Here is a 24,361-nt window from a genome sequence, read left to right as displayed (position 1 = left end):
TCCTCTTCTTTCTTCCTTCTTCTCTTCTTCCTCTTCCTCTCCTTTCCTTTCTTCTTCCTCTGGGTGAGACCTGGACATGAGTAACTGCCAATACACAAATTCCAGATCTAGATAGAACGTGGGGCACATCATGGCCTTATATAGGGCCATGATGGGCCCCTTACAAAGAGTCCAACAAGGGGCCCAATAAATACCCCATTGCACAACATAAATAAGAAAACTGAGAAAGAAGACGATACGAAATTAAAAAATGATATGGATGTGTCACGATGAGTAGGGCACTCGCCGTGACGAACATGGAACAGAAATTAAACCAACGAAAAGCTAACGGAAAATGCGAAGATACGGAAATGCGCATGCTCTACCCGGGGTATTTAAACCCAGGCGTCTTCATAGACGCTTTGGCATGTCGGTCGGGCTGGACACGGACCGGCGGTGATGATGATGTCGACGACGACGGCTCCGATGATATGTTGTTGATGACGCTTGGGTGCGCTCTATCATTACCCCTCCTATTGTATCTCCTATGCCTCTTTCTTCTTCCTCCGTCGTCGTCCTCAACCAGCTCAACTTTGATATATATCTCTCTCTTTCTCTAAACCAAAATTTTGTCTTTTATAACTTCATCCTCGACTTCTTCTCCTCCACTAGCAACTGTTTTGCAGTTTTCTTCTTAAAAAATCAACCCTGCCACTCACAACCTTGTGCTGCAACAGCCTAACTATGTTGTCATTTGGCAAAGCTTTAACCACCATAATGACGCTCTTCTGTATGAGTTGAAGCTAATCAATAGGAGACACAACTTACATCAAATACATTTATACTCACGCTGTAAAGCAGCAGGGGGCTTGAGGCTTTGGTCAAAATAAAAGCATCAATTCGCAGGAATTATACTATATAAAATAATAACTATAAGACTTTAAATTTACAAATTAAGCATAAAATAATCATTTCAGATGGATCTGGTCGATCAACGGCAAGCCGATCCCGATCCGATCCGGTATTGGGACGGAACGGACAACAGTACGTCATCCGTCCCCAAACCTTCCTTGGGAGAAAAGAAAGGGTACGTTCATTGAAAGACTTGCTTGGCGTTCATTTGAAGGGGGAGAGGAGAAGAGGTCGAAGTTCTGAGTCGAAGTTTGGAGTAATGGAGAGATTGCAGAGAATTTTCTCCGGTGGTGGAGGGATGGGGCATCCACCTTCCGATACTCCGCTTCTTGATACCTCCGAACAGGTCTACATATCGTCCCTCGCGTTGCTCAAGATGCTCAAGCACGGTATTTTGTCGAAAATTAGGGTTTTTTCTTCGTATTTCGCTTTTGATTGGTCTTGTTGTTTTTTTTTGTCTGTTGGGTTCCTTGTTTTGAGCATCTGAATGTGGGATCCCATCTGTGCTCAGGAAGGGCTGGGGTTCCTATGGAGGTTATGGGTCTCATGCTTGGAGAATTTGTCGACGAGTATACGGTGCGAGTTGTGGACGTGTTTGCGATGCCCCAGAGTGGAACTGGCGTCAGCGTTGAAGCCGTGGATCATGTCTTCCAGACTAACATGATCGATATGCTCAAGCAAACTGGCAGGTGCTCGGCCTTTAAACCTGTTCCGTCTCTCATCTTTCATGAATTTGTGATTATCTTTTTATCTGCTTTAACCCAGCTATCAAAAGGGAATATTTGTACGATAGAAATTATTCCTTACCATTATTTGTCTCTTTAATTTGCAAAGCCTACGGCGCTAGGGATTGGTTTTGCTAATTTCCGGCTTCATTGGACCATTCGTTGGTTTCAGTGAAACCACAAAATTTTGCGCCTACAATCGGGGCATATCTGTTAAATTGAGAGTGTTCTCCTCTTCAACTCACTTCGGTGATGTTTTTGTATTCCTCTAATAGATACTGCGTCGATCATGAAGAACTCTGAGGGGGACATCAGAACTTTGCTTCATGGATATAATTTGTGGAGGAGGGGGGCTGTTAAAGACATTTTATTTCTCATCGCGTGACTCAGTAAAGCTATCCCATTTGTTATTACCTTAGCTCGAGCTTCCTCCAGCCTTTCAACTGTTTTTAAGTCATATGCAGGTGTTGAACTTGCACTAATATACTGAAGGTGGTCCTTGAGGTTTAGGGGCCTAGACAGGATTTCATGTGAAGTTTCTTTTTAAAATAAATTTCGTATTTTCTTCCAGGGTATTTTTTCATGTTGGAAGTAAATAACTAATTAGGGAAAAGGTGCAGCATGTGTAATGGCTAAACTTGTACTGGCATCATCGCAAACACCATTCTCTGACTTGCATGACTTTGTAACGGGCCAATGATTTTCTGGTTATCTCTCAGTTTATAAGCCTTACCAAAAATTGTGAGCATCTGCTAATTTAATTTAGGTGCACTGCAGGCCTGAGATGGTTGTGGGATGGTACCACTCACATCCGGGCTTTGGGTGTTGGCTTTCCGGGGTTGATATTAATACACAGCAGGTTCGTTTCTACGTCAATCATCTAAAGATCATTAGCATGCAATTATCTCTTATGATTGTCTTACCCTCCATGGCTAATATTTTCTCTCTCTGTTACTCTCTGAACAGAGTTTCGAAGCCTTGAATCAGAGGGCAGTTGCTGTCGTTATCGACCCTATCCAAAGTGTCAAAGGAAAGGTGGTCATTGATGCCTTCCGGCTGATCAATCCCCAGACTATGATGCTTGGCCAGGAGCCCCGCCAGACAACGTCCAACCTCGGCCATCTCAACAAGCCCTCTATTCAGGTACTCTCTCTCTCTCTCTGTCTGATTATCTGTCTCTCACTTTCCATCTCTTCGATATGTACTTATACTCATCCAGCCATTCATCTTTCTATCCACAAACCTATCCAGTCACCTATTTATCTACATACATACCTGTTACCCTCTTATCCAGCCATCCATCAATCTACCCACCTATCTACTACCCTATCCGTCCATCATCCATCAATCTATCTACCCATCCATCCATCCTTCTATCTACCTACCTACCAGCCAACCCAGCTAGCCATCCATCTATCTACCTATCCATTCATGTACTTATATATCTAATTTGTAATATACCTTCCTACCTATCCATCCATCCCATCTGTCCACCTATCTACTGTCCTACCTTCCCATCAATCCATCCATCCGTCCATCTATCCACCTATATACCTTCCATTAATCCATCCATCCTACTCATCCCATCCATCTATCCACCTATCTACGATTCATTGTTCCATCCATCTACCTGGCTACCCATCTGGATATCCATTTAGTCATCTATTATCCATCCATCTACCTGCCTACCCACCTAGATATGCATTTATCCATCTATCATCCATCCATCCATTTATCTGCCGGCCCTCCTCATCCATCCATTTATCCATTTCTCTCTCCAGTTATCTATTATTCTGACTCTCTTACTAGCGCAAACTGAGCTTGGGTGATTGTGTGTCAGGCGCTGATCCACGGGCTGAACCGGCATTACTACTCTATCGCAATAAATTATCGAAAGAATGAGCTAGAGGAGAAGATGCTGCTGAACTTGCACAAGAAGAAGTGGACGGACGGGCTGACCCTGCAGCGGTTTGATGCCCACTCGAAAACCAACGAGCAGATTGTGCAGGTTGGGTCCTAAATTCTATTTTCAATCCTTGCCCTTCATATGAATTGTGACGCTGAAAGTGGAGCTCGCAGGAAATGCTGAACCTGGCTGTGAAGTACAACAAGGCAGTTCAAGAGGAGGACGAGCTGCCGCCAGAGAAGCTCGTGATCGCCAACGTGGGAAGGCAGGATGCCAAGAAGCACCTGGAAGAGCATGTCTCCAACCTCATGTCGTCCAACATCATTCAGACCCTGGGCACCATGCTGGACACCGTTATCTTTTAAAATTATGTCTCACAGACGAGGGAGATTTCCAATTGTCGTTTTCATGAGCATTGCATCTGGCATATGAATCTTTTCTTCCATCCCAATCATCCTCTATTTCAGTGTTAGCCGCTCCCTTAAAGAGAGGGCTATCCTTAAAAGGTAAAATAATAAAATTATCACAATATGTACTTGGGAATGAGGACATGCAAAAGCACATGTCAAATCAACGTCTCAAGTGAGACCATAAGGATTCAAGTTTCTGAGCCACACAACAGAGAAAGTAACTTAACTATTAGGAATACAATGAGGACTTAATGTTTTATCTGCCTGGAGAGATATTAGTGTGCAGATCATACATGATGAGAGAAAATTTAGATGTTAGTCTTTGTTAAGATAGTTCTTACAACCATACTTTATACGCCATTATAAAAATAATTTGATTGTATTACGTATTATAGAATTTACAAGTTTTTTATCATTATGCTGCGGTTTCCTCTTCACAAAGGGTGTTTGGTTTAATATTTAAGGAGCTATAATAAGAGAAGATATTTTAACGACATGAAATGAAGCATTATCTATAGGTCGTATTAAAGAGAATGTATATTAACTGTAGTTATTACCTTTTCTTCACCATCACACTCTTAAGCTCCCTTAATTTCTCTTGACTTTAGTTTGTCATCTCATTGCTTTATTTTATCATTTCATCAAGCTATGTATTCCATTCAACTAATCCATGCATCATATTCTTAATGACAGAAGCACTAAGTTAAGCACTAAGATTACTCCAAGTCACTTTGAAATTAGTGTCATCCCCAACAAGATTAACAGTTTTTCTAAGGTATTGACATGATTGATAAATACTGAGTTAAGCAAATTATATCCTCTATTTTTTTATTCATCTACCAATTATAATTTTTTATCCTAAATAATAAGTACTAAAAAATTTAAACTATATAACAGTGGGATATAATAATTTAAATACTTCAAATAATAAGTACTGAAAAATAGTAGGATGGGCGCCTAAAGAATTCTGGCCTGAATTATTTGCAGGATTTCTCATATTTAAACTTAAATGGCATCATAGCAGCTGAGATATGTCACTTTCATATGAGTTTATTTAAGCTTTTTTCTCTCTTCACAATAAAGATACCTCAGAAATTCTCGATTGATCGAGCGCATAATCATGTTTCTTTGGTCAAGAATATTATGATTCACTTGATGCTTGCTAGGTAGAACACCCAAGTTTGTAGGGTTCGCAGTTGGTTGAGGGGGAAGTTGGTCTGCAAAATGCCTAAGTTCCTTTGATGTTAGATGCATCAGGGGCTTCTAGTCTCCCCACCTGGTCCATTAGTGCTTCATTTTGCTGAGTGAGCAGTGTCATTTGCTCCATCATTTTTCTCAACATATCTTGAGTGGAAAGATCACTAGGTGTAGGGTATTTTTAGCAGTATTTCCATGCCACCCAGGTTGACAATGTGGCAAGCCTACAAATTGCCTCCTCTTACCTAGATGGGATGACGTCAGCATGGTCTTACTACAGTGACTTTTATACCCTTCGAGAAATCTAAACATCTCCATATGGGATTAATATTTTGATGTTCTATGCAGGTAAATGTGGAAGCATGTGAGTCATCGAATGAAGATGGAATGATCGAGACTTGGACCCCATGACATGGAGGACGTGGCCTTGCCCGTGATGGCACATGGCATCATTGCGGCTGAGATATGTCATTTCCATATGAGTTTATGTAAGCTTCTTTCTCTCTTCACAAGAAAGATACCTCAGAAATTCTCAATTGATCGAGCGCATAATCATGTTTCTTTGGTCAAGAATATTATGATTTGCACTATTAGCTTGATGACACTCATCCTTGTGCAAAAATATAGTCAATCCATCAAAATAAGAGGGAGAATAGTCACTTGCATGCATGAAAACTCCAAAATAAAAAGTGAGGTGATTAACAAGCTTTAAACTTGATTTAATGCCTAATTTTTGGGATTTCAGGTTGAAAAGATGTAACACTTGTTTATTTTGATTTATAGTGAACTAAAGTTACAAGTAGAGCAGAAAAACATAAAATTTGATTGAATCCTCACTGTTTTCCCTCAAGTTCACCGCAATTTTTTACAGTAACTTTAGATCCATTTTTCTCACTCATTACTAAAACCAAATCTCATGAGTTTTGTGGCCATAGAGCCTTCTTTGATTCCTCTTTTAATTGATATCAATAATATCAATTATTTTGAGTTTTACCTGGCCAAATATTTTTTTGGCCACCACATCCTTATACAAATCATGATTTTGGGGAGTGGAATTGCGAGATCCATATCTTGGTACTCAAATCTCCAAATTGCATCTTTGGAATGCCCTACTCATCAAATTTATATCCAAAGCTTGTTCATCCAATTATGAAATCAATTGGTGGGTCAAAAAATTCACAAAGTTCACGAACAAGATTGAGTGGTCAAGATGGGATCGTCCACCCTCGGTATAAGAGGTGACAGCTCAAGGAAGACGATATGATGAAGTCCTTGGGCAAGGTAGTGAAATATCAGAGAAGAGCTCTCCGATAATTTTTTAGCATCAGAAGTAACTCGGATGACGGATAAGGGTTTGACAGTTGACCATACTCTGAGTCATCCTATGAGCATCAAGTGGATGAGGGACCATACATACACGGTAATTGATGATAGACATGTTCCATGAGTGAGTCAATACACATTCCTTTGCATCTTCTATAGCACGAGGTGTAGCTTGGCATCCCACATGTCGGGGACTCAACCTATCAATTGGGTTAAATCAATCTGAATTTTATTAATCTATACGTTGATATAGTTAATTTTATTTGAAAGGCCAATAAAAATTATTGGGCCGCTCGAGTCGTTAACTACATTGATTCACAGGCCTAGAGGGTCACAAGCCAATGGTATTTAGACGTCGGCAAATATACTTAAGTTTTGGGGTTTTATGAAGATATCCATTTAGTATAAAGAGGAGAAGGCACTAAACGAAATTCACTTTGGCCAAAATTATTCATAGACCTTTCCCTTCTTCTCCCTTCTCCCTACACTGCCTCTCCACTATCGATGCAAGCAGGATGTTGTAATGACTATGATAGAGGGTGAACGGATTTTGTAAGGGAAAAAGAAAATTTGACGTGTTGAGGATCGCATGGATACATCTAGAGGCCGTACAATTGAGCAGCTTGACTTGCCTCACTCTAGAATCTAAGAAAACACACATGCGATTTGTGCGCAGGTTCTTCGTTTCATGTTTTTATCAATGTCATTTCAATTATGTTACAAGTTTTCTACTGCACGGAATTATCATCTTCATCGAGATATAGGCTTCTAGAAACCAACAATGATTTGGTGGATTAGGGACGAGAGTTTTTTTGTTGATTTAATATTTTATTATATTTTTTGTTAACTTATGGAACTCTGATGATGCATGCATGTTTCAATATATTTACTTCTCTTACTTGTGTATTACGTAGTTTTATATGGCTTTCCATTGTGGAAACTTTCACATTAGTCATGTAAAGCAACATTGACATATGATGTTCAAGAAATCCCTCTCTATTTGTCACATACATCTTGTAACTGATGCAAAGGAAAGGCAGAAATAATGCATTATTTCATTATGATTGGAGTGGGGAAGTGTGGTTATTTATCACATCACAAGCAAAAAGTTCATGAGGCATAAAGATGTGCAGTCAGTTGAAGGGGATTAGTAGTGAACAATGCCCCATCCCAAAAATGTGCAGTCATAGTAGATTGATGGCGAAGAGTCTAGATAAAATGAAGGAGATTGTCTTACATACTCATCGCACAACATCGTCAATGACGAAGGTTTCAATATCATATAGAGGTACACCATTAAGATGAGTGGAAACCTGCCATACCCATAGATGATAAAGATTATGATTCACAATTTGTATGGGGTCATGAAGGGGAGGCTTGCAGATTTTCTAGTGAATGTTACCGAGGTGTCATGAACAGTTGGCATCATGGTTACCAAAGATAATTTGTGTAGCCTACTTGACATCATGGTTCATTTGGTGAAAAGCTGGTGGGAACTATGCAAGAGTGTGATTACAATTTGAAAGCTCAAGGGGAAGCCCAATAGTGAGAATATGCACATACTTGTGATTCAGACATTAAATGATTTTGGGCTTAAATTGACGGTTAGTAAAAACACAGTTGATAAATCCAAAATGATAGTAATATATATAGTAATATATATGTGATACGTGAATAAATGTAAAGATCTAAAATAGAAGAAACATAATCAGATAATCTTGGAATGTCCAACAAGGTGGAACAACACATAAGTAAGATGAATGTCGCACTATATAAGCGAGATGTCAATCATCTGGTGGATATTCAAATCTTATCTTGGATGGATAATGACTAGAGGGTCATGTGATGAGGTGGAAATATTATCTGACTTTTGCAACATCCTAGGGTAATTTCAAAGAATGTGAAACTTTTTAGTTCCTCAAAGACTTTTAAAGTCATGGAAGTCCTTTTCATGTTTGAGGCATGATGTATCTTGATGTTATTCTACTGTGGTTTATTGCATCCTCTTATCTTCACTTTGGGTAAAAACTTGACCATTGGGAAAGTGACATCAATCCTCCAAGCTTGCAAGAGTATAAAGATACAATTAGTCAAGTATGAGATGATGATATCAAGTAAACATGTGACCACCACAACAACCATTATTGATCCTTTCAAAAAGGGAGCATCCCTATATCGTAGCATTAACATCGATGCATTTATGTTCATGTGAGAACTAGTATCCCTTCGTGCAGACCTAGATGTAGCCTCAAGTTGGTATGCATAAGATTGACTCACACAAGTCATCAAAAGGGTTCCCCTAAAGGAAAGGGAGCAATGAGTCCCTCATCAAAGAGGAGGGACATTGAGACAAAATTTGGATTGTAGACACACTTAGGGCCTTCAACTTACCCATAAGTTGCACATAAGTTTTTGTAATCATCTTCACTTGCACATAAGTTTTTTTTTTGTAAGTGCAACACTTGATTTTGCATTGAGTTGATTATATGCGTGTTAAAATGCCTAAAAAGATAGTTTTTTTTTAGTATGATATTTTGAATTTTAAATATTTTAAGTATTTTTTATGTTTTTTATGATGTCACTTCCTGAAACATAATTTTTATTTGAAGAGATGTCATCTTTTAAATTCACAATATATATTTCTAACATTTATGTGAACTAATATATATCTTGAATTATTTAATGACTCTTTGGCTTTTATTATTTAAAAACTGGAGGAGAGAGAAAATTGGAGGGCTAAGAATGATTCAAATTCAACGTTGTAATATATGACAATCCAGAACGAGTTTCAAGCTGAAACTTACACCATAACTGTCTTTATCCAACCTCTTTCCATCTATATGTTTGGATCTATCAACAGAGCCATGAGTTTTTGTAAAAACTATGTTTAAGATCACTTTCTCCTAGAGAGGCAGATTGAAGGAAAGTGAATGTTCGAAGGTCCATGAAGAGTGTTATTGGTGTCTTTGGTGCTTGGAGAAGATGCATAGATCCATATAGAACGCATGAATCTAACGTTAGTCTCTTACCTCAAATTGGTTTATCTCCCTCACATCCCTTTAGTTAAATATACATCTTTATTTTCTTCATCGTCTTCATCCATCTCACTCTACCACAGCCATCTATAATTTCAATCTTGTCACTTCGTCTCACATAAAAACCCTAAATCAGCAAGTCCATCATCCTCTTCTCCATCTCACAGCCACCTATAAATTCTTCCATTACATCCATTAATTTGATCATTATCGCTTCTTCTCACAATTCTATTTGACCATCATCCAAATATATCCAGTCATCCATTTCATCTTTTACATCGATCATCATTTCACATCTTAATCTATCTCACTCTCTCATTTCCATTTGATCTGTCCACGTCCTCCTATCTTCTCCTTGCATTATTATTCATATCATCCTCATTAAATAATTATTATCACCCTCTCACCATCAATTATTTGTTGCATCACAATCTCCTATTTTATATGCATCACTTCTCATCCCTCTTGAATCATGATTTAAAGTATTAAGAACCTAATATACATCCCTTTTGAGACGATCCTTGCTCAGCACTATCTAGTCAAGTTATTATATGAGGAAATATTTTTAAATTACTATTTATTCATTCAAATATCCAAGACAAATTAACACTTGAAACCTGAGTTCATCACCCAGCTGAGGGCTTATTTTGTACTAAGTGTGTGGTCATTCCATTCAACAGGATGTGCCTTAGCGCGGAAAGCTTTGAGCTTCTTGTCATAATGAGGTGTTGGTTTCACCCCAAGAATGCACAAATTAGTGAAATCATCATTACTTGCCTCCATTCCATCTCTTGCAAGTGCCTATCGGCAACCATCTCCATTGTAGTTGGTGATAGTCAAAATATTCACTCATTCCATTCAGGCCACCATCATCAACAGGCACCAGCTCTTTTGAAGGCGCCGACGAAGGTATTTATTCAGAATTAATAATTATTTTCTATTAAAAAATACCTTATAAATTCCCAAGATAGTTTTTAAATTTTTTGAATAAATGGGGTTAATTAAGGATTTTATTTTTTCACCATTTTATAATTATTTTTAATAAATTTTGACTGGTTTGTTTTGATTGAATTAGTCTAAATCCTAAAATAAATATACAATAAAAATCAAATTTAATCCAGTTTTCACTTATTCAATACTTGTTCCAAGGGAATTCTACCCTTATTTCGTCTATGTTTGTAAGGAAACTTATAAATGTTCTTGCATATACCAGAAGCATTAAATGACATAATTAACCCTAAATTTTTGTTCAAAAATTTTCTAATACATACTTTAATGCCTCACTGAACAAGGTTTCATATCACTTTTACATTTAAATTTTGGTTAATTGTATCATTTTATAAATTACATATTATTTATAAAAGATTTGATTAAAATTTATATGGGTCAAAGCCTCTTAGCCTAGATGCATGATTTTATAATGTATTAATACTTAATATGATTTTTTGCATCATCCAATGCATATATTTATCCCTTATTGAATGGGGTTTATAAGCTTTCACTCTTAACTTACAAATTTTTTGCATAATTTTGCATCGTTTTACATTTATATTTAGGTTCACTGTATTATTTTTCAAATTACTTCTTCTTTCATTAAAACTTATAACTTATGGATGAATAACTAATATCATCTGTTTGCATCATCAAATGCATAAATTAATGCCTTGCTCGATGGGGTTTATAAGTCTAAGTTATATCATTTTTGCATCATTTTTAAATTTAAATTTAGGTTCACTATATCATTTTGTTCAGATTAGTTACTTTTTTCCGTAAAAAATCTAATTAAAAACTTATATAGGCCATAGCCTCCTAGCCTTGTTGCATACTTCAATAACAGACGAATAACTTATGTTATTTTTGTATCATCCAGTACATATACTCATGCGTCACTAAATCGTGCTTATCTGCTATCATTCTTTGTCAAATTCTTTTTTACTTTCATAAAAATTAAAAACGAATCAAAAATTTTAATTGCAACTTTTAACTTCTCCTATGGTGTCTCCTTTTTATTCTAAAAACACAAAATATTTTTTTTTGCCTTTTATCAGCATTTTAAAACCCGTCATCCGTTCATGCTTTCCCGTCACTTCACTCTTCCGGACCCTTCCTCATGACGTTACGGAATTGGTGATGGACGATGGTTGACGAACCTTTATTCCGTCCCGTTCCTTCCAATTCTATAAGGCCCACCTTTGCGAGTGTACGAAACTCCATAAAGCCCAGTAAGGAATGTATACGAATACGATTGACAAGAATAGCCCACATCCACGGTAAAACTAAACTAAAGAACAAAATGGGTACTTATCAGGAAAATAATCCGAGTGATCCTGTGATGCATTTGAACGGCTAGGATGCGACTTTCAGACCTCTTATTTTACGCGTCGGCCTTACGGTAGCTCATTTGCGCTTAGGGTTCCGTAACTCCAGACGGCCGCCACCTCCACCGCTGCGACCTTCGCCGCCGGTCACCATGGTTTCGACGAAGAAGACGGTCCGTCTAACATTCCTGTTGAACTGAATCTCTCTTTATTGTATTTTTCTTAGATTTCGTTCTTTCACTGTGCTTTTTTGTTCAATCGGCTTTCGCGTTTCTGTTTTCTGATTTGTTGACTCATTCTGTGTGATGTGATGCAGAAGAAGACTCATGAGAGCATCAACAACAGGCTCGCTCTCGTCATGAAGAGCGGCAAGTACACCCTGGGATACAAAACTGTTTTGAGGACACTGCGGAGCTCCAAGGGTGAGGATCTTTATATGTTGTGCTTCGCTATTGCATCTCTATAATTTCGGAACCCCGGGCGTTTGTTCCTCACGTTCCTGTGACAAAATGGTTCGATGCACTGTTCTCCTGATAGAATGGAATATCGTCTCATGATCTTATCAAGATTTTCCTTTTATCTCGTTTTGTTTGATTTCTTTCGGTTAATAGGACGTCGACAGTAATCATGCAACAATTTTATGTATGATGAGTGGAGAATTTCCTTCCACAACCTGTTGCCTTAGATCGGTTTAATGAGGGCCCCAATTTTGATCTGTTGTAGATGATTACTTTTTCGGAGAGAAGTATTTGCAGATGATTCTCCATAAACGTTCTCTTCGTCGCTATAATTCTCCCGAAATTTTGTTGAGTGAATCAAGAATGTTTATTCTCTGTGAATGCCTGATATTTGCACGGTGATTCCTGTTTGCAGCGAAGCTCGTCATCATTGCGAATAACTGCCCACCTCTTCGGAAGTCTGAGATCGAGTACTACGCTATGTTGGCAAAGGTTGGAGTACATCACTTCAACGGAAGTAAGTACCAACCATCTCTGATTTCAATAGATCTCAATCAATCTGCACTTCAGTTTCTTGTATTTGAGTCTGTCTCATCTTGGTTCAATCCCCTTAAGGGTATATAGATAAACGTTACTAAAAACAACAAGATAATAGTTATCTTCGTAGATAAGGTGCCCCACCTAATCATCGTCGTCATCCATATTTATCTGTTTTATTGAATAACATTTTCCCTTCCGCCAGTTTGGTTAAGTTACGGACTTTATGAAGAAAAAATATTGCTTTTTTTTCTGGACAAACTACTGGTATACCTTGATGGTAGTGCTGTAGCACAAAAATTTATCAAGTTCCTCTGTTAATCTGATTTAAGGGTCTGATTTAGTAAATTGTTCGATTAAACGAATGTAGACAACGTGGACTTGGGGACGGCGTGTGGGAAATACTACAGAGTCGGCTGCCTCAGCATCATTGATCCTGGTGGGTTCAACGAACAACAGACATCTCTGAAAGTTTATTTTCGATTAATTCTGGTAATATTCAACCCCTAATCTGGAGTGTCCATCCCAGGTGACTCTGACATCATCAAGAGCATGCCCGGAGAGCAGTGAAGGTCAACGAATGAACCAACCTTAGCTTGAGATTTTGTCTGTTTATTTGTCTTGTCATGACTGGATTTTCTTTCCTTTCCACTATAATTTCAACTGGTCCGTTAGACCAGGGCCGCCCACTTCTCAATTTAAGATGATTAGTTCTCTCTTTCCTCGTCGTAAAGCAGTGCGTTCTTTTTATTCAGTCTCCGTAGTTCAAGAATTATTTGGAAGTTCATAAAAAAATAAATATTCAAACAATTTCTAGATAGTTTCAGCACCACTAATTTGGAGATGAAGAGCTGGATGGATAAAGAATGGCCCTCTCAAATCTTTCTAAGTTATGCCAAGAATGTTTGTAGTGGGAGTTGACTTGAATATTATTTCTTCTAGGTTAATGCACGTAACTTGCAAGATTAGCATTCAAGAACAAGGAAAGTCACTCCTAATGTCCCTCATATCTTCCGTGCTTCCTCAATCTTATCATTACTTTTACTTCGCATATAAATATTGAACACCAGTGTCTGATTATTCCCAGGCGTACTTCACTTTGATAAAGCGTACAAACTTATTCATAAATAGTGACCTAACAACTGGAGTGGATATCGATGTGATAATCATTGGTATTGACGATTCCCCAACACTGATTTTGGGCAGCAGGGTCTAAACCGCCTCGTATTTTATTGTTGTCAACTATATCTATCACTTCTGAAATCAGATATCTACAGGCCTATAATATGGAGATAGATATTAAGATGTCGACTTCTAGAACTTTAAATGATCGGTCACCGATTTCTGGATGATACACGTTCTTCAGTTTTCCTCTCTTCGATCATGGTTCTTTGCAACGGAGTCTGTCGGACGGACTAATTTCGTTGGCATTGGCCTTTCTTTTTAAAAAAAAGCTGTTAAACTTGCTCCTTGTTGGAAAAACAATAATGAGCACGCGATAACACTGAATTTCAGTATAAGCACATCGAAGATAGTGACAGGTAACTTATGATGCTTATAGAAAAGTAACGAGGTTGCAGAAAATGGCTTAAGTGTTATAGATGAGTCATTCTCATATATCCCTTAAACTGTGAGAGCATGAACTCACATTTCTTAATACACACAACAGGGAAAAAAACTAGAGTACTTTTTCAATACGGAAAAAATAATGATCCCTCGTAGAAAAAAATGATATTCCAATCGTACAATATGTATGTTTTACATATTAGTGTATATATATGTATAAATTTTGCATATGTACAATATGTATCTTTTACAAGATGATTAATATATATTGGTATGAATTTTGCATTCCACGTCGTCGAGATCTATCAAGTGCTGAAAAGGTAATCAGTAACATTTGATTTAAACATAAATGATTCAGCATTAAACATTAGTAATCATCTTTTATTTATACTTATTTGGAAATGTGATTTACAATATAAAAAAGCACAAAATACTCATTATAATGCATACAGAACCCTTGAATCAACCCCCTGCCTTCCACGTAGTCATGTTTAGGTACTTAATCTTTGTCAATTTCCTATTTTCATGAATGAAATGATGGTTGAGGACTGATGAAGCATACACCTACTCACCTACCCTATTGTAGGATTATAATTGATTAAGGGACTGAATCTGTGGGCCACTGATTGATGAGAAACTACCCACGATGTCCGGTAAATAATTATATTTCAATATGTTTTTTTCAAAACAATCATAGGTAAAATATTTATTTAAGTTCAAGTTTATGAATATTCTTTAGAAACATTCTTAATATTATGATATTATTAACATGCATACTCAAACTGAACTTATGTGTGAGGCAAGTATGCCGACAACCTGTTATCTTGCTGCCCTATCTCGTCCAGGTGAATTGTACATCCCAATCACGACTTGCCTTACCAGTAGATGGCCCGTGTTTACTCAACACATGACACATCAAAATGGGATTCATAAAGTAATATTGACATAGGGTTCGCCCAACCAATATCCGGTATCGGACAACCGATATCCGATATTCGGGAAAAAATGGGATGGTGCCGGATATCGGATATTGGATATCAGACGATATCCGTCTCCGAGGGGTAGACGGATATCGCTATTGGATATTGGGGGGGTGAGGATGAAACGGGTATCGGATACCGGATATCGATGTCCGGTATCAACCGAAAAAAAAACCTTTGCATCATATACGACGAGTTAGTTTAATACACGTTGTATGGTTTTGATTTATATTCAATCTCGATTAAGATATAGAATGCAAACCTTTTTTTTTCTTCCATATGGGATAACAGGATTCAAAGTTTAATGTAAACTCAGAATCCTGTTATCCCACATGGAAGATATCAGAAAAGTTTCTCTGTATATATTAAGTGAGTCCGACAATACATTTAATGTTAAAATAATATTTATACCATTTATCGCTATATTTTAAGACCCTTATGTATATTCATCATTTAATATATGAGGCCACCGTCCAATAAATAGAAACAATGAGTTCTATTTCCTCCCATATGGGATAAAGGGATTCTGAGTTTAACACAAAACCCAAATCATGTTAGCCCATATGGAAGAAATTAAAAATACTCGACTGTATATAATAAACGAGATGTGTGACCAATCAGAAAGCTCTTTTGTTACTCTCGTGCCCACGTTTAATCTATGTGAAATGTGAGACATTTAATAATTAATATTATTTTTATTATAATTCAATGTGGATATCGGTTTTCGATATCCGCATCCGATATCCGATATTGTCATCTGCCCCGTTGAGACAGAAACGGATGTCGACATCGAGACGGATATCGGTATCGGATATCGGTATCGGATATCGGCACTGTAGCAACCGATATCCGGTATCCGGATATCGAAAAAAATGGATACTGGAAAATGCCTTTCCGGTATCCGATACAGCATCCGTCCTGATACCGGCATCTGGTACCGGTATCGGGACGGGCTAATACTATATTAACATTTACATATTTATTTGTGGACAACTTGGAGAAAAATAAAATATATAGATGGTAAAAAGGTGAATAACATTTAGTAGGTCATCAGCATGCTAGACCAGCAGTCCTTACCAAGGGCCACATTGTGGCAAAATTGCAGGCCCACTCCGTTGGATTAAAGCACATAAATCTAATACTTAAATGTGACAGACGTGCAATGAATCCAAGTATGAAACAACCCCCACATTCTTATGTGACACATACCAAGAAGAGATATTTTGAAAATATATTAATTATGTTTTAACAGAGATAACTTTGAGGGTTTAACAATGGTGTTTAGTTGATTAATAATTCATGGAAAGTAGTATGATCTATTCACAAATCCAATTGTATTTGATTTTCAACTCCAAAAATTGACTCACAATTAATTATAAAATTTTACTCATTTGGAAGCAGACATAGAGATTTGAAGGACTGTTTCCATGAAATCTACCATCCACACTTACACATAAACAAGTAGGATGATGATAACATTGATAACTCTTTTGAGTAGTTATCTTCATGAGGTCAACAGTTAGGTTTTTCGTAGACACTCCCAAAGACTATAGATGTAAGATTACTTTTCAAAGGAACACCAAGAAAAGAATGCATGAGAAAGTGAATGGGACTAACCTGGTGAATAAAACTAGAAGGGAGACAACTTAGCGGAGGATCAGAAATAAAGGAGGCTTTGCCAAAAAATATTTGACATATTCATATGGAAAATAAGGGTATGGAAGGAAGGTATCAATTCTATAAAATTTTATGTTTTTTCACAGCACTTTAATGGTGGGGGGGAGATTAAGAATAAGCTGTTCATGAATAATGCTGTGCGGTTGAAAGAGCAAGGAGAGAGAGGAAATTTGAGGTACTCTCAACCATTTTCAGAGTGGAAGCAATGAATAAATATAGAGAATTAGGTCTGAAAAAGGGAATGGAATTTAGGGATATTTTGGTTAAATTCAGAATTATGTTTAAGGAGAAAGGCCAACGTGAGACATGAGACTATCAAAAAAAAAATAATCAACCATCACGCACCCCAAGTCCAAAAAGTTGGGCCAGCCCTTAGGTGTCATTGTGAATGATATTAAAGGGAGATGGATGACATGAAGAATCAGAAGAAGAATAAGAACTCTGTTGATATTTCAAAAGACAAAAAGGTTCGCATAAAAATATCTGCATGACGTCCACATGGAATGTCACCAAAAGCGTAAAAAAATGGGTAGGTGATAGGATGATGAAGGAATGACAACTTGTAGATAAAAGTAAATGAGGAACTGGTGTCCACATAAAAAACTTCTTGAGATCTATAGATGATGCAGAAACACGTTTAAGTTAAACATAGATTATGATGCTAGTCTCTAACAATACAAGAAAGGGGGACAATATGAATGCTAAGGAAAAGAACATGAATAACATTTATGATGCGGTGATTGAGGTAAGTTGATAAGGTGAAGCACTAAAAATATTGTTTCTTGTAGTGAATGGTGGTAGGAAATAAAATGATGAGAATCAAGAGTCATTTTAATGGTGGCACTAGAGTCAGTGATTTACAATAAAGGAGTAGTTGAAGGAGGGGTAACCAAAGTGGTGGGAAAAAGTGTTATACCTTTGTGAGCTAATGAAGTGGATTCCATGATAATGGAGTTTAGGAGCTGAATCTTCTCAATGTCATCCTACCCTAAAGAACTTCCATAAGTAAATGTGTTTGGAGGAAGGAGGCAAAGTGATCGTTGAGGAATTGACATATTGAAAGGAACATAAAAAAGAGAAGGGTGGGCTTCTGGAGTAGTAATAGTAGCAAGATGACCCAGAAGACCACCCATATAAATGCCTTTCATATGCAGCTTGTATCATTTCAACTTCAAATGACCATGTTCCTTGTAGTAGTTTCATATTAACAAGGGGTCAGCTTTGGTACCTATGCCAACCAAGGCAAGCTCATGCAGCCTTTGAAGGGTGGTAATGTGGCTTGGGGAAAATTTTGGGCATGTGTGGATAATGATTTACCATTAGATGCAGGGCCATATAGAGAACGTCTTTGATTGTCATGGTTTTCTCATGATGAATATGATGATCTTAGAGATTCTCATTCTCCAAATCAAGTTCCCCATAAAAACTTAATTATCCGAACATTTTCATGATGAATAGAACATTTATCAGGAGGCATGTTTTATTCAAAATTTTCACATAGAGATTGTAATTATTCATGATTTTCTCCAATATAACATGTTGTTGACTGCACTATTATCATTGATTTTACATGTTTATACTGGTGAAAATGATCATTAATGGTTGGAACTATTTTTAGAAAGAGATTCAGATTTTATTTATTTTTTGTATTTTATGGAAATTCATGATATTGGATTGATAGATATTTATTTTTAAATAAAAATAAAATTGATGGGAATGAATAAAGAAATGTTTCATTTTATTTTAAATTTTTCTATGCTATTGATCCTACTCTGCCATGTCCCCATCAGATTTTATTTGGATAATGACTAATCATTAATTTTAACCAATGATCAACTTCACTAATCATTGAAAAAAGTTGCCCTTATGGTATCTCAAATTGCAAAGCCGTAATGCACCAACCAATAGCCAGCTCTTTTTTAGTGTGTGGGGTCACATAATGTTAATAAAAATATATAATATTAAAATTAAAATAAATGTGACTTGTAATTAGAGACACATGTGAGCTAATGTTATCTAATATTTCTCATATGATGAGTATGGCTGGTCATGTAGCCATTAGTATGGGGACACTAAGGATAGATAGTGGGTGCACTAATAGAAACAGTTCATTGAATTGATCCGTTCGAATGCCTGAATGATATTATAACATATTTTCAAGTAGGTTAATTCACGTCATGGTTGTGTACTTGGTCCTTATACCTGAGACGCTGAAGACGTCTTGTGGATAGATAATTGTACTTTGACTATGACCTATGAATCTCTACTCATGCAATTCCAAACATTCTTAGTTTGAGCACATCAAGAAGTCCATGAAGATGATCGAGTGGTCAAGATGGGATCATCCACCCTCGTAATTGTTGGGTTCTAGAGGCCTATATCTGGATGAAGAAATCAAAACAATATACAACGGAATACTTTAGTGAAATCACACAACATCGATAAAATCATTAAAACGAAGTACCTTTGCATGGATCGCACACCCGTGATTTCTTGGATCCTGGAGCGATATGAGTCGAACTGCACAAATGTGCAGCCTCTAGACGTATCCACGCGATCCTGGGCACGTCATATCTCCTTCTCATTGTTGAGCCCCGTTCAACCTCCGTCGCCGTTGTTACGCCATCCTATTTGCATCGGGAGTAGAGAGAAGTCATGGGGAACTAGGAGAAGAAGGGGAAGGCCCCTGAATAATTCAGGCCCGGGTGAATTTCATTCAGGGCCTTCCCCTATTTATGCTAAGTGGGTATTTTTCATAAAGCCCCAACTCTTAAGTATATCTTCTGACGTCCAAAAGACCATTTGTGTGTGACCCTCCAAGCCCATGAATCAGTCTAGTTAACGACTCCAAAGCCCCAATAACCTTTATTGACCTTAAAAATTAATTAACTCTATCAACATATAGATTAATTTACATTAAATTGATTTAACCCAATTGATAGGTCGAGTCTCCAACACGTGGGGTGCCAAGCTAAACCTTGTGTCCTAGAAGATACAAAGGAGTGTGTATCGACTCACTCATGGAACCTGTTTGTCATTGGTTACCGTGTAAGTATAATCCCTCATCCACTTGACGCTCCTTGGATGACTTAGGGTATGGTCAACTGTCAAACCCTAATCGGTCATCCGAGTTAGTAGTGATGCATTCGGAAATCATGGGAGAACTCTTCTCTGATATTTCAGTGCCTTGGCCAAGGACTACATTGCATCGTGTTCCTTGAGTTGTCACCTCTTATATTGAGGGTGGATGATCCCATCGTGACCACTCAATTCTCTTCGTGAACTTATTTTTGTAACCGAACTAAGACCGTTTAAAATCCCATGATTAGAGACTTGTTAGTCATCTTCAGAGTACAACCGTCCGTCCACAAGACGTCTTTGATGTCTCAGGTCTAAGGATCACACACAACTTTGATGTGACTCAACCTTATTGACAGTTTGCATAATACCATTCAGGGATTCGTACAGATTAATTCAGCGAACTCTTTCCACTAAAGGGCACCCACTATTTATTCTTAGTCTCCATACTAATGACTACGGGACCGGCCATATTTATCATATGAGTGAGGCTAGATAGTGTTATTCAATTTGGATACTTCGATGTCCTTCTCGGGTAGCCTTCAAAAAGGAATGTTTAGAACACATGCTTAAAGACTAGTGATCTTTGAATTACGATCTCATCATGATTCACTAAGTTCGATCACATTTTCATGGACTTCATTATAAGCATCACACGTGTGCTATAATGAGTATGTAACAAGATGTGGAATGTATGATTGGCTTGTCGGCCACATATATTTCCATCAATCATCTTGATGTAAGAGATTCAAAAGAGTGCCAACATAAATGATTCATACTATGAAGGATCTAAATATTCTAAGAGGTATCTTTATTGGGATTCAAAGCTGAACAACTATTTCAATTGGCATGACATGGTTGAGAGGTATAATGTCTAGTATGATGTGACGAAATTGGGTGGTCAAGCAAAAAGTTTGAAAGAATCTTAAGTTTTCAATTTACAACTAATGAAATAACCCTATGAAGACATAATCATAGATAAAGGGTGAATTTACATGCCCATCACTTTTTTGGAAAATCTTGAAACCAGTTGCATGAGTAAGAACATGGTAAATTTCTAATCGCTCAATATAGCTCACAAACTGAAGAGTTCTACATGAGATGTAAGGTTGAGGAGAATCATAGAGTTATCACCTATCTTTTGAGACTGGTCTTAAACTCTACATGAAGACTGAGTTGCAGGTTGGAAAGGCTGAAACACATTAAAAAACCCTACTAGATTGTATAAGAAATCTAGCTCTATCAGATTATCTTCATGCACATTCATCATCTACAATTATCATGCTCTTTGTGAACAAACGTATCTACCCAATCATTCATGCACTTCTACATGCACCCTACCTCCACCGCAACCCATACCGACCCTCACCTGCATCTCAACATATATGCACATATCTTACCCTAACCCTCATTATTCTACTCCATTTCTTTCAACCATTCACACCTCATCATCCCTCAATTTCACTGCTCGAGCACCAGCCAATTCATCCCCATCTCATTTTAGCTAGCCTGGGATAATATGTTTAAATTTTCAAGGATGTGAGTATCGTGCCTCCCAATATCCATGTATGATTTTAAACATCTATTGAAGATTAGTTTGTGTATGATAATTAGCAACGGTAAAGTTGTATCAATGTAGCTTCAGATGTTAGGATTTCACATTTGGAGTTATCCACAATAAACCATCCTCAACCCTTCTGTGTTTCATTGATGAATGCAATATAAATTACTATCAAGAATATTTTTCCATTTCATGATACAAAGAAAATATTTTATGTGATATGCTTCTTATAAAAGTTGTACTTGTTTTCTCGGATCCCCCTTGTCATTACAACAATGACCTGGATTTCTTCGATAGTAGAAAAACATGCTCTTTCATACACAACAAGAGGAAGAAAATCACTTGGAAACCGTACACCCTAACATGTAAAAGCCTTAAACTAAAGGCTAATTCTTTGGGTGTAGATCTTTGGGATAGGTGGAAATTCCAACCTCAGTTCGATAGTGAGTCCATTTTCCATGCCATGATTTGTGATCATACTAGTGATATTCCCATTTGACTGTGGACAGATACTCGTCATATTTTGTCTGAGTTTTAGAGCATTTTCCTTGAGGACTTTCTTGACGCTCTCCCAACTATGCCAGATATCCAGCACACCATTGATTTTATTCCTGATTTATTCTTACCAAACCTCCCTCATTCCCATATGAATCTTATACACTTTGAAGAGTTCATCAATTCTGAGATCCTCAGACAATGCATAGTTCTTATTAATCAAATCCGTCTTAGGGCATGTGCATCAATTCTAGGGCCATTAATAAAATTAAATTAAAATACAGAATTCCTATTCCTCATATTGATGAGATGTTTAATATAATGGCTGGACTGGTAACTTTCTACAAGATCTATTTTAAGAGTGCCTATCATCAAGTCAATTTTCCTTGAGATGAATGAAAGACATCTTCTACAATTAAAGATAAATTAATGGTTGTGTGTGCAACTTACACAAGTTTGGATGGTGGAAAGAGATAGTGAATGCCTAATTTTGAAACATAAAATAAAAAAAATGTGATTTTCAGAATGATGTCATGACATATCCTGAAGACCAGGAAGAGGTTGAAGACAACGGTGATTAAGAAAGAAGTAACACGTGAAGACGCCAATGGAGAAATGAAGACTACCACAATGGAGAAAACAAACTCCTAAGACACAAGTTCTCCATCATAGGGAGAATGATGGGAAATTTATGAGGCCCCTTCTAAGCTCATACTTCCCTTTTCTCACACATGGATCCCACTCCCTCTTTCTTTTACCTTTTTCCACTTCCAAATATCTCTCATCTTTTGTTTCAAGTTGTTCTTTATCTCTCTTTTCTCAGCCACCTTATTTGGCTATTCTCACCCAAGCATTCTCTCTGCTATTTTACCATTCTCCCTAATATCTTACTCATTTTCTTTGGGATTTCTCCCTCGAATATATCCTCCCTCATTCCTTTTTACTCTCTCCATTGATTTTACTTTCTCATCCCTTTATTTTGTCTCCTCCCTTCCATCTCTTCTTTTTAAATGGACATATTCTTCCTTCATTTCCCTATGCTGCTTATCTTCCATTTAATTCATTAATACCCTTTTCTTTCCTAACGCCTTCATCAACCATATCTCCTCTCTATCATCCCACAATACATATCTCTTAATCTTTCAAAATTGTTATCATCCATTATCTTTTGTATCTTTCTTCCTCCCAAATTATCTCATCACCTTATTCTAGTTGAGTATTTACATGCCTGTCTTTCTCCATTCCATGTATCCTTTCAGCTTCATCCCCCACAACCAGTTCTCCTCATTCCCATTTATCCCTTTTTCCAAAACTGGAATTGCAAATTAACTGTACATAGGCCGTTCATTATTGGGTTAGATCAAGTTTTGGGCTCCATCACTGAGGTATCTTGCGGCACCTTAACTTTGAGACAATTTTTTGTTATTGATAATTGTTGATTTTCTCTGAGGGCACGTGTGATCCTTTGAGATATTCATATCTAAAGTTTGATTGGGTGTTCATGTGCCACCTAATTTCATTAAATTAGAGACACCTAAACCATACCCTTGGTTGGTCATTCCTAAGTCCATAGTTCACAAATTTAGGTCCCTTGCTTTAGGAGTAACTTCATGAGGATCACCCTGTAAGATTTTTTCATAGAAATATATACATATTACATGATATTGATTAATATTTTCATGGATACTCATGTTTGTTCTGCATCAGATTGTGGTAAAAATAAATAATGAAAATTTAAAGGCGAGAATCATGATGGTGTGCGTTAAGGTGAGAATCTATGCTCTCATTGATAATTTCAAAACTATGTTACTAATTTGTTGTTGGTGCTTTGGAATTTGAACATCAAAAAATATAAACCTTTAATTGTGTGAATAAATTGAGCTAGAGATGAGCATGGATCATCTCCACATGGAAGATTAATTAAGGATTTCATATTCTTTTAAAAAAAGAGATGAGCAGAGATACACATAACTGTGTGATAATAATTAATAATATTAAGACAAATAACTTATTGCATAGGAGATAATTTTATGAGCGACAATTATCGAGAGAGGGGGTGAAGTGACAATAATGAGACAAGATGGTAGGTGGATAGATAGATAATATGTGATGATATGACGGTTCATATAAGTAGGATGACAGTAAGATGACAAAGACAAAGCAATGAGAAAATCATAGGGTATGAATGAAAGGTGAGCATACAT

General features: G+C 37.1%; 2 protein-coding genes across 2 annotated transcripts; both read left to right on the top strand.

Moving 5' to 3' along the window:
• Positions 1–1,091: 1,091 nt before the first annotated feature.
• LOC144700498 (Mov34/MPN/PAD-1 family protein) lies at positions 1,092–3,994 on the top strand. Its single transcript, XM_078571900.1, has 6 exons — positions 1,092–1,280; positions 1,403–1,580; positions 2,394–2,475; positions 2,583–2,759; positions 3,457–3,624; positions 3,696–3,994. Exons 1-6 carry the CDS (start codon positions 1,151–1,153, stop codon positions 3,885–3,887), a joined length of 927 nt encoding a protein of 308 aa, XP_078428026.1. The 5' UTR covers positions 1,092–1,150; the 3' UTR covers positions 3,888–3,994.
• A 7,826-nt stretch (positions 3,995–11,820) lies between these two features.
• LOC144700479 (large ribosomal subunit protein eL30) lies at positions 11,821–13,518 on the top strand. Its single transcript, XM_078571877.1, has 5 exons — positions 11,821–11,978; positions 12,122–12,227; positions 12,679–12,780; positions 13,171–13,239; positions 13,330–13,518. The coding sequence occupies exons 1-5, from the start codon at positions 11,958–11,960 to the stop codon at positions 13,368–13,370; spliced, it is 339 nt and encodes a 112-aa protein (XP_078428003.1). The 5' UTR covers positions 11,821–11,957; the 3' UTR covers positions 13,371–13,518.
• Positions 13,519–24,361: the final 10,843 nt, after the last annotated feature.

Source organism: Wolffia australiana, chromosome 1, assembly GCF_029677425.1.
Source record: "Wolffia australiana isolate 7733 chromosome 1, ASM2967742v1".
In the NCBI taxonomy this organism is placed as follows: Eukaryota; Viridiplantae; Streptophyta; class Magnoliopsida; order Alismatales; family Araceae; genus Wolffia; species Wolffia australiana.
Note: the sequence above shows the minus strand (reverse complement) of the source record. Positions and strands in the feature narration are given on the sequence as shown.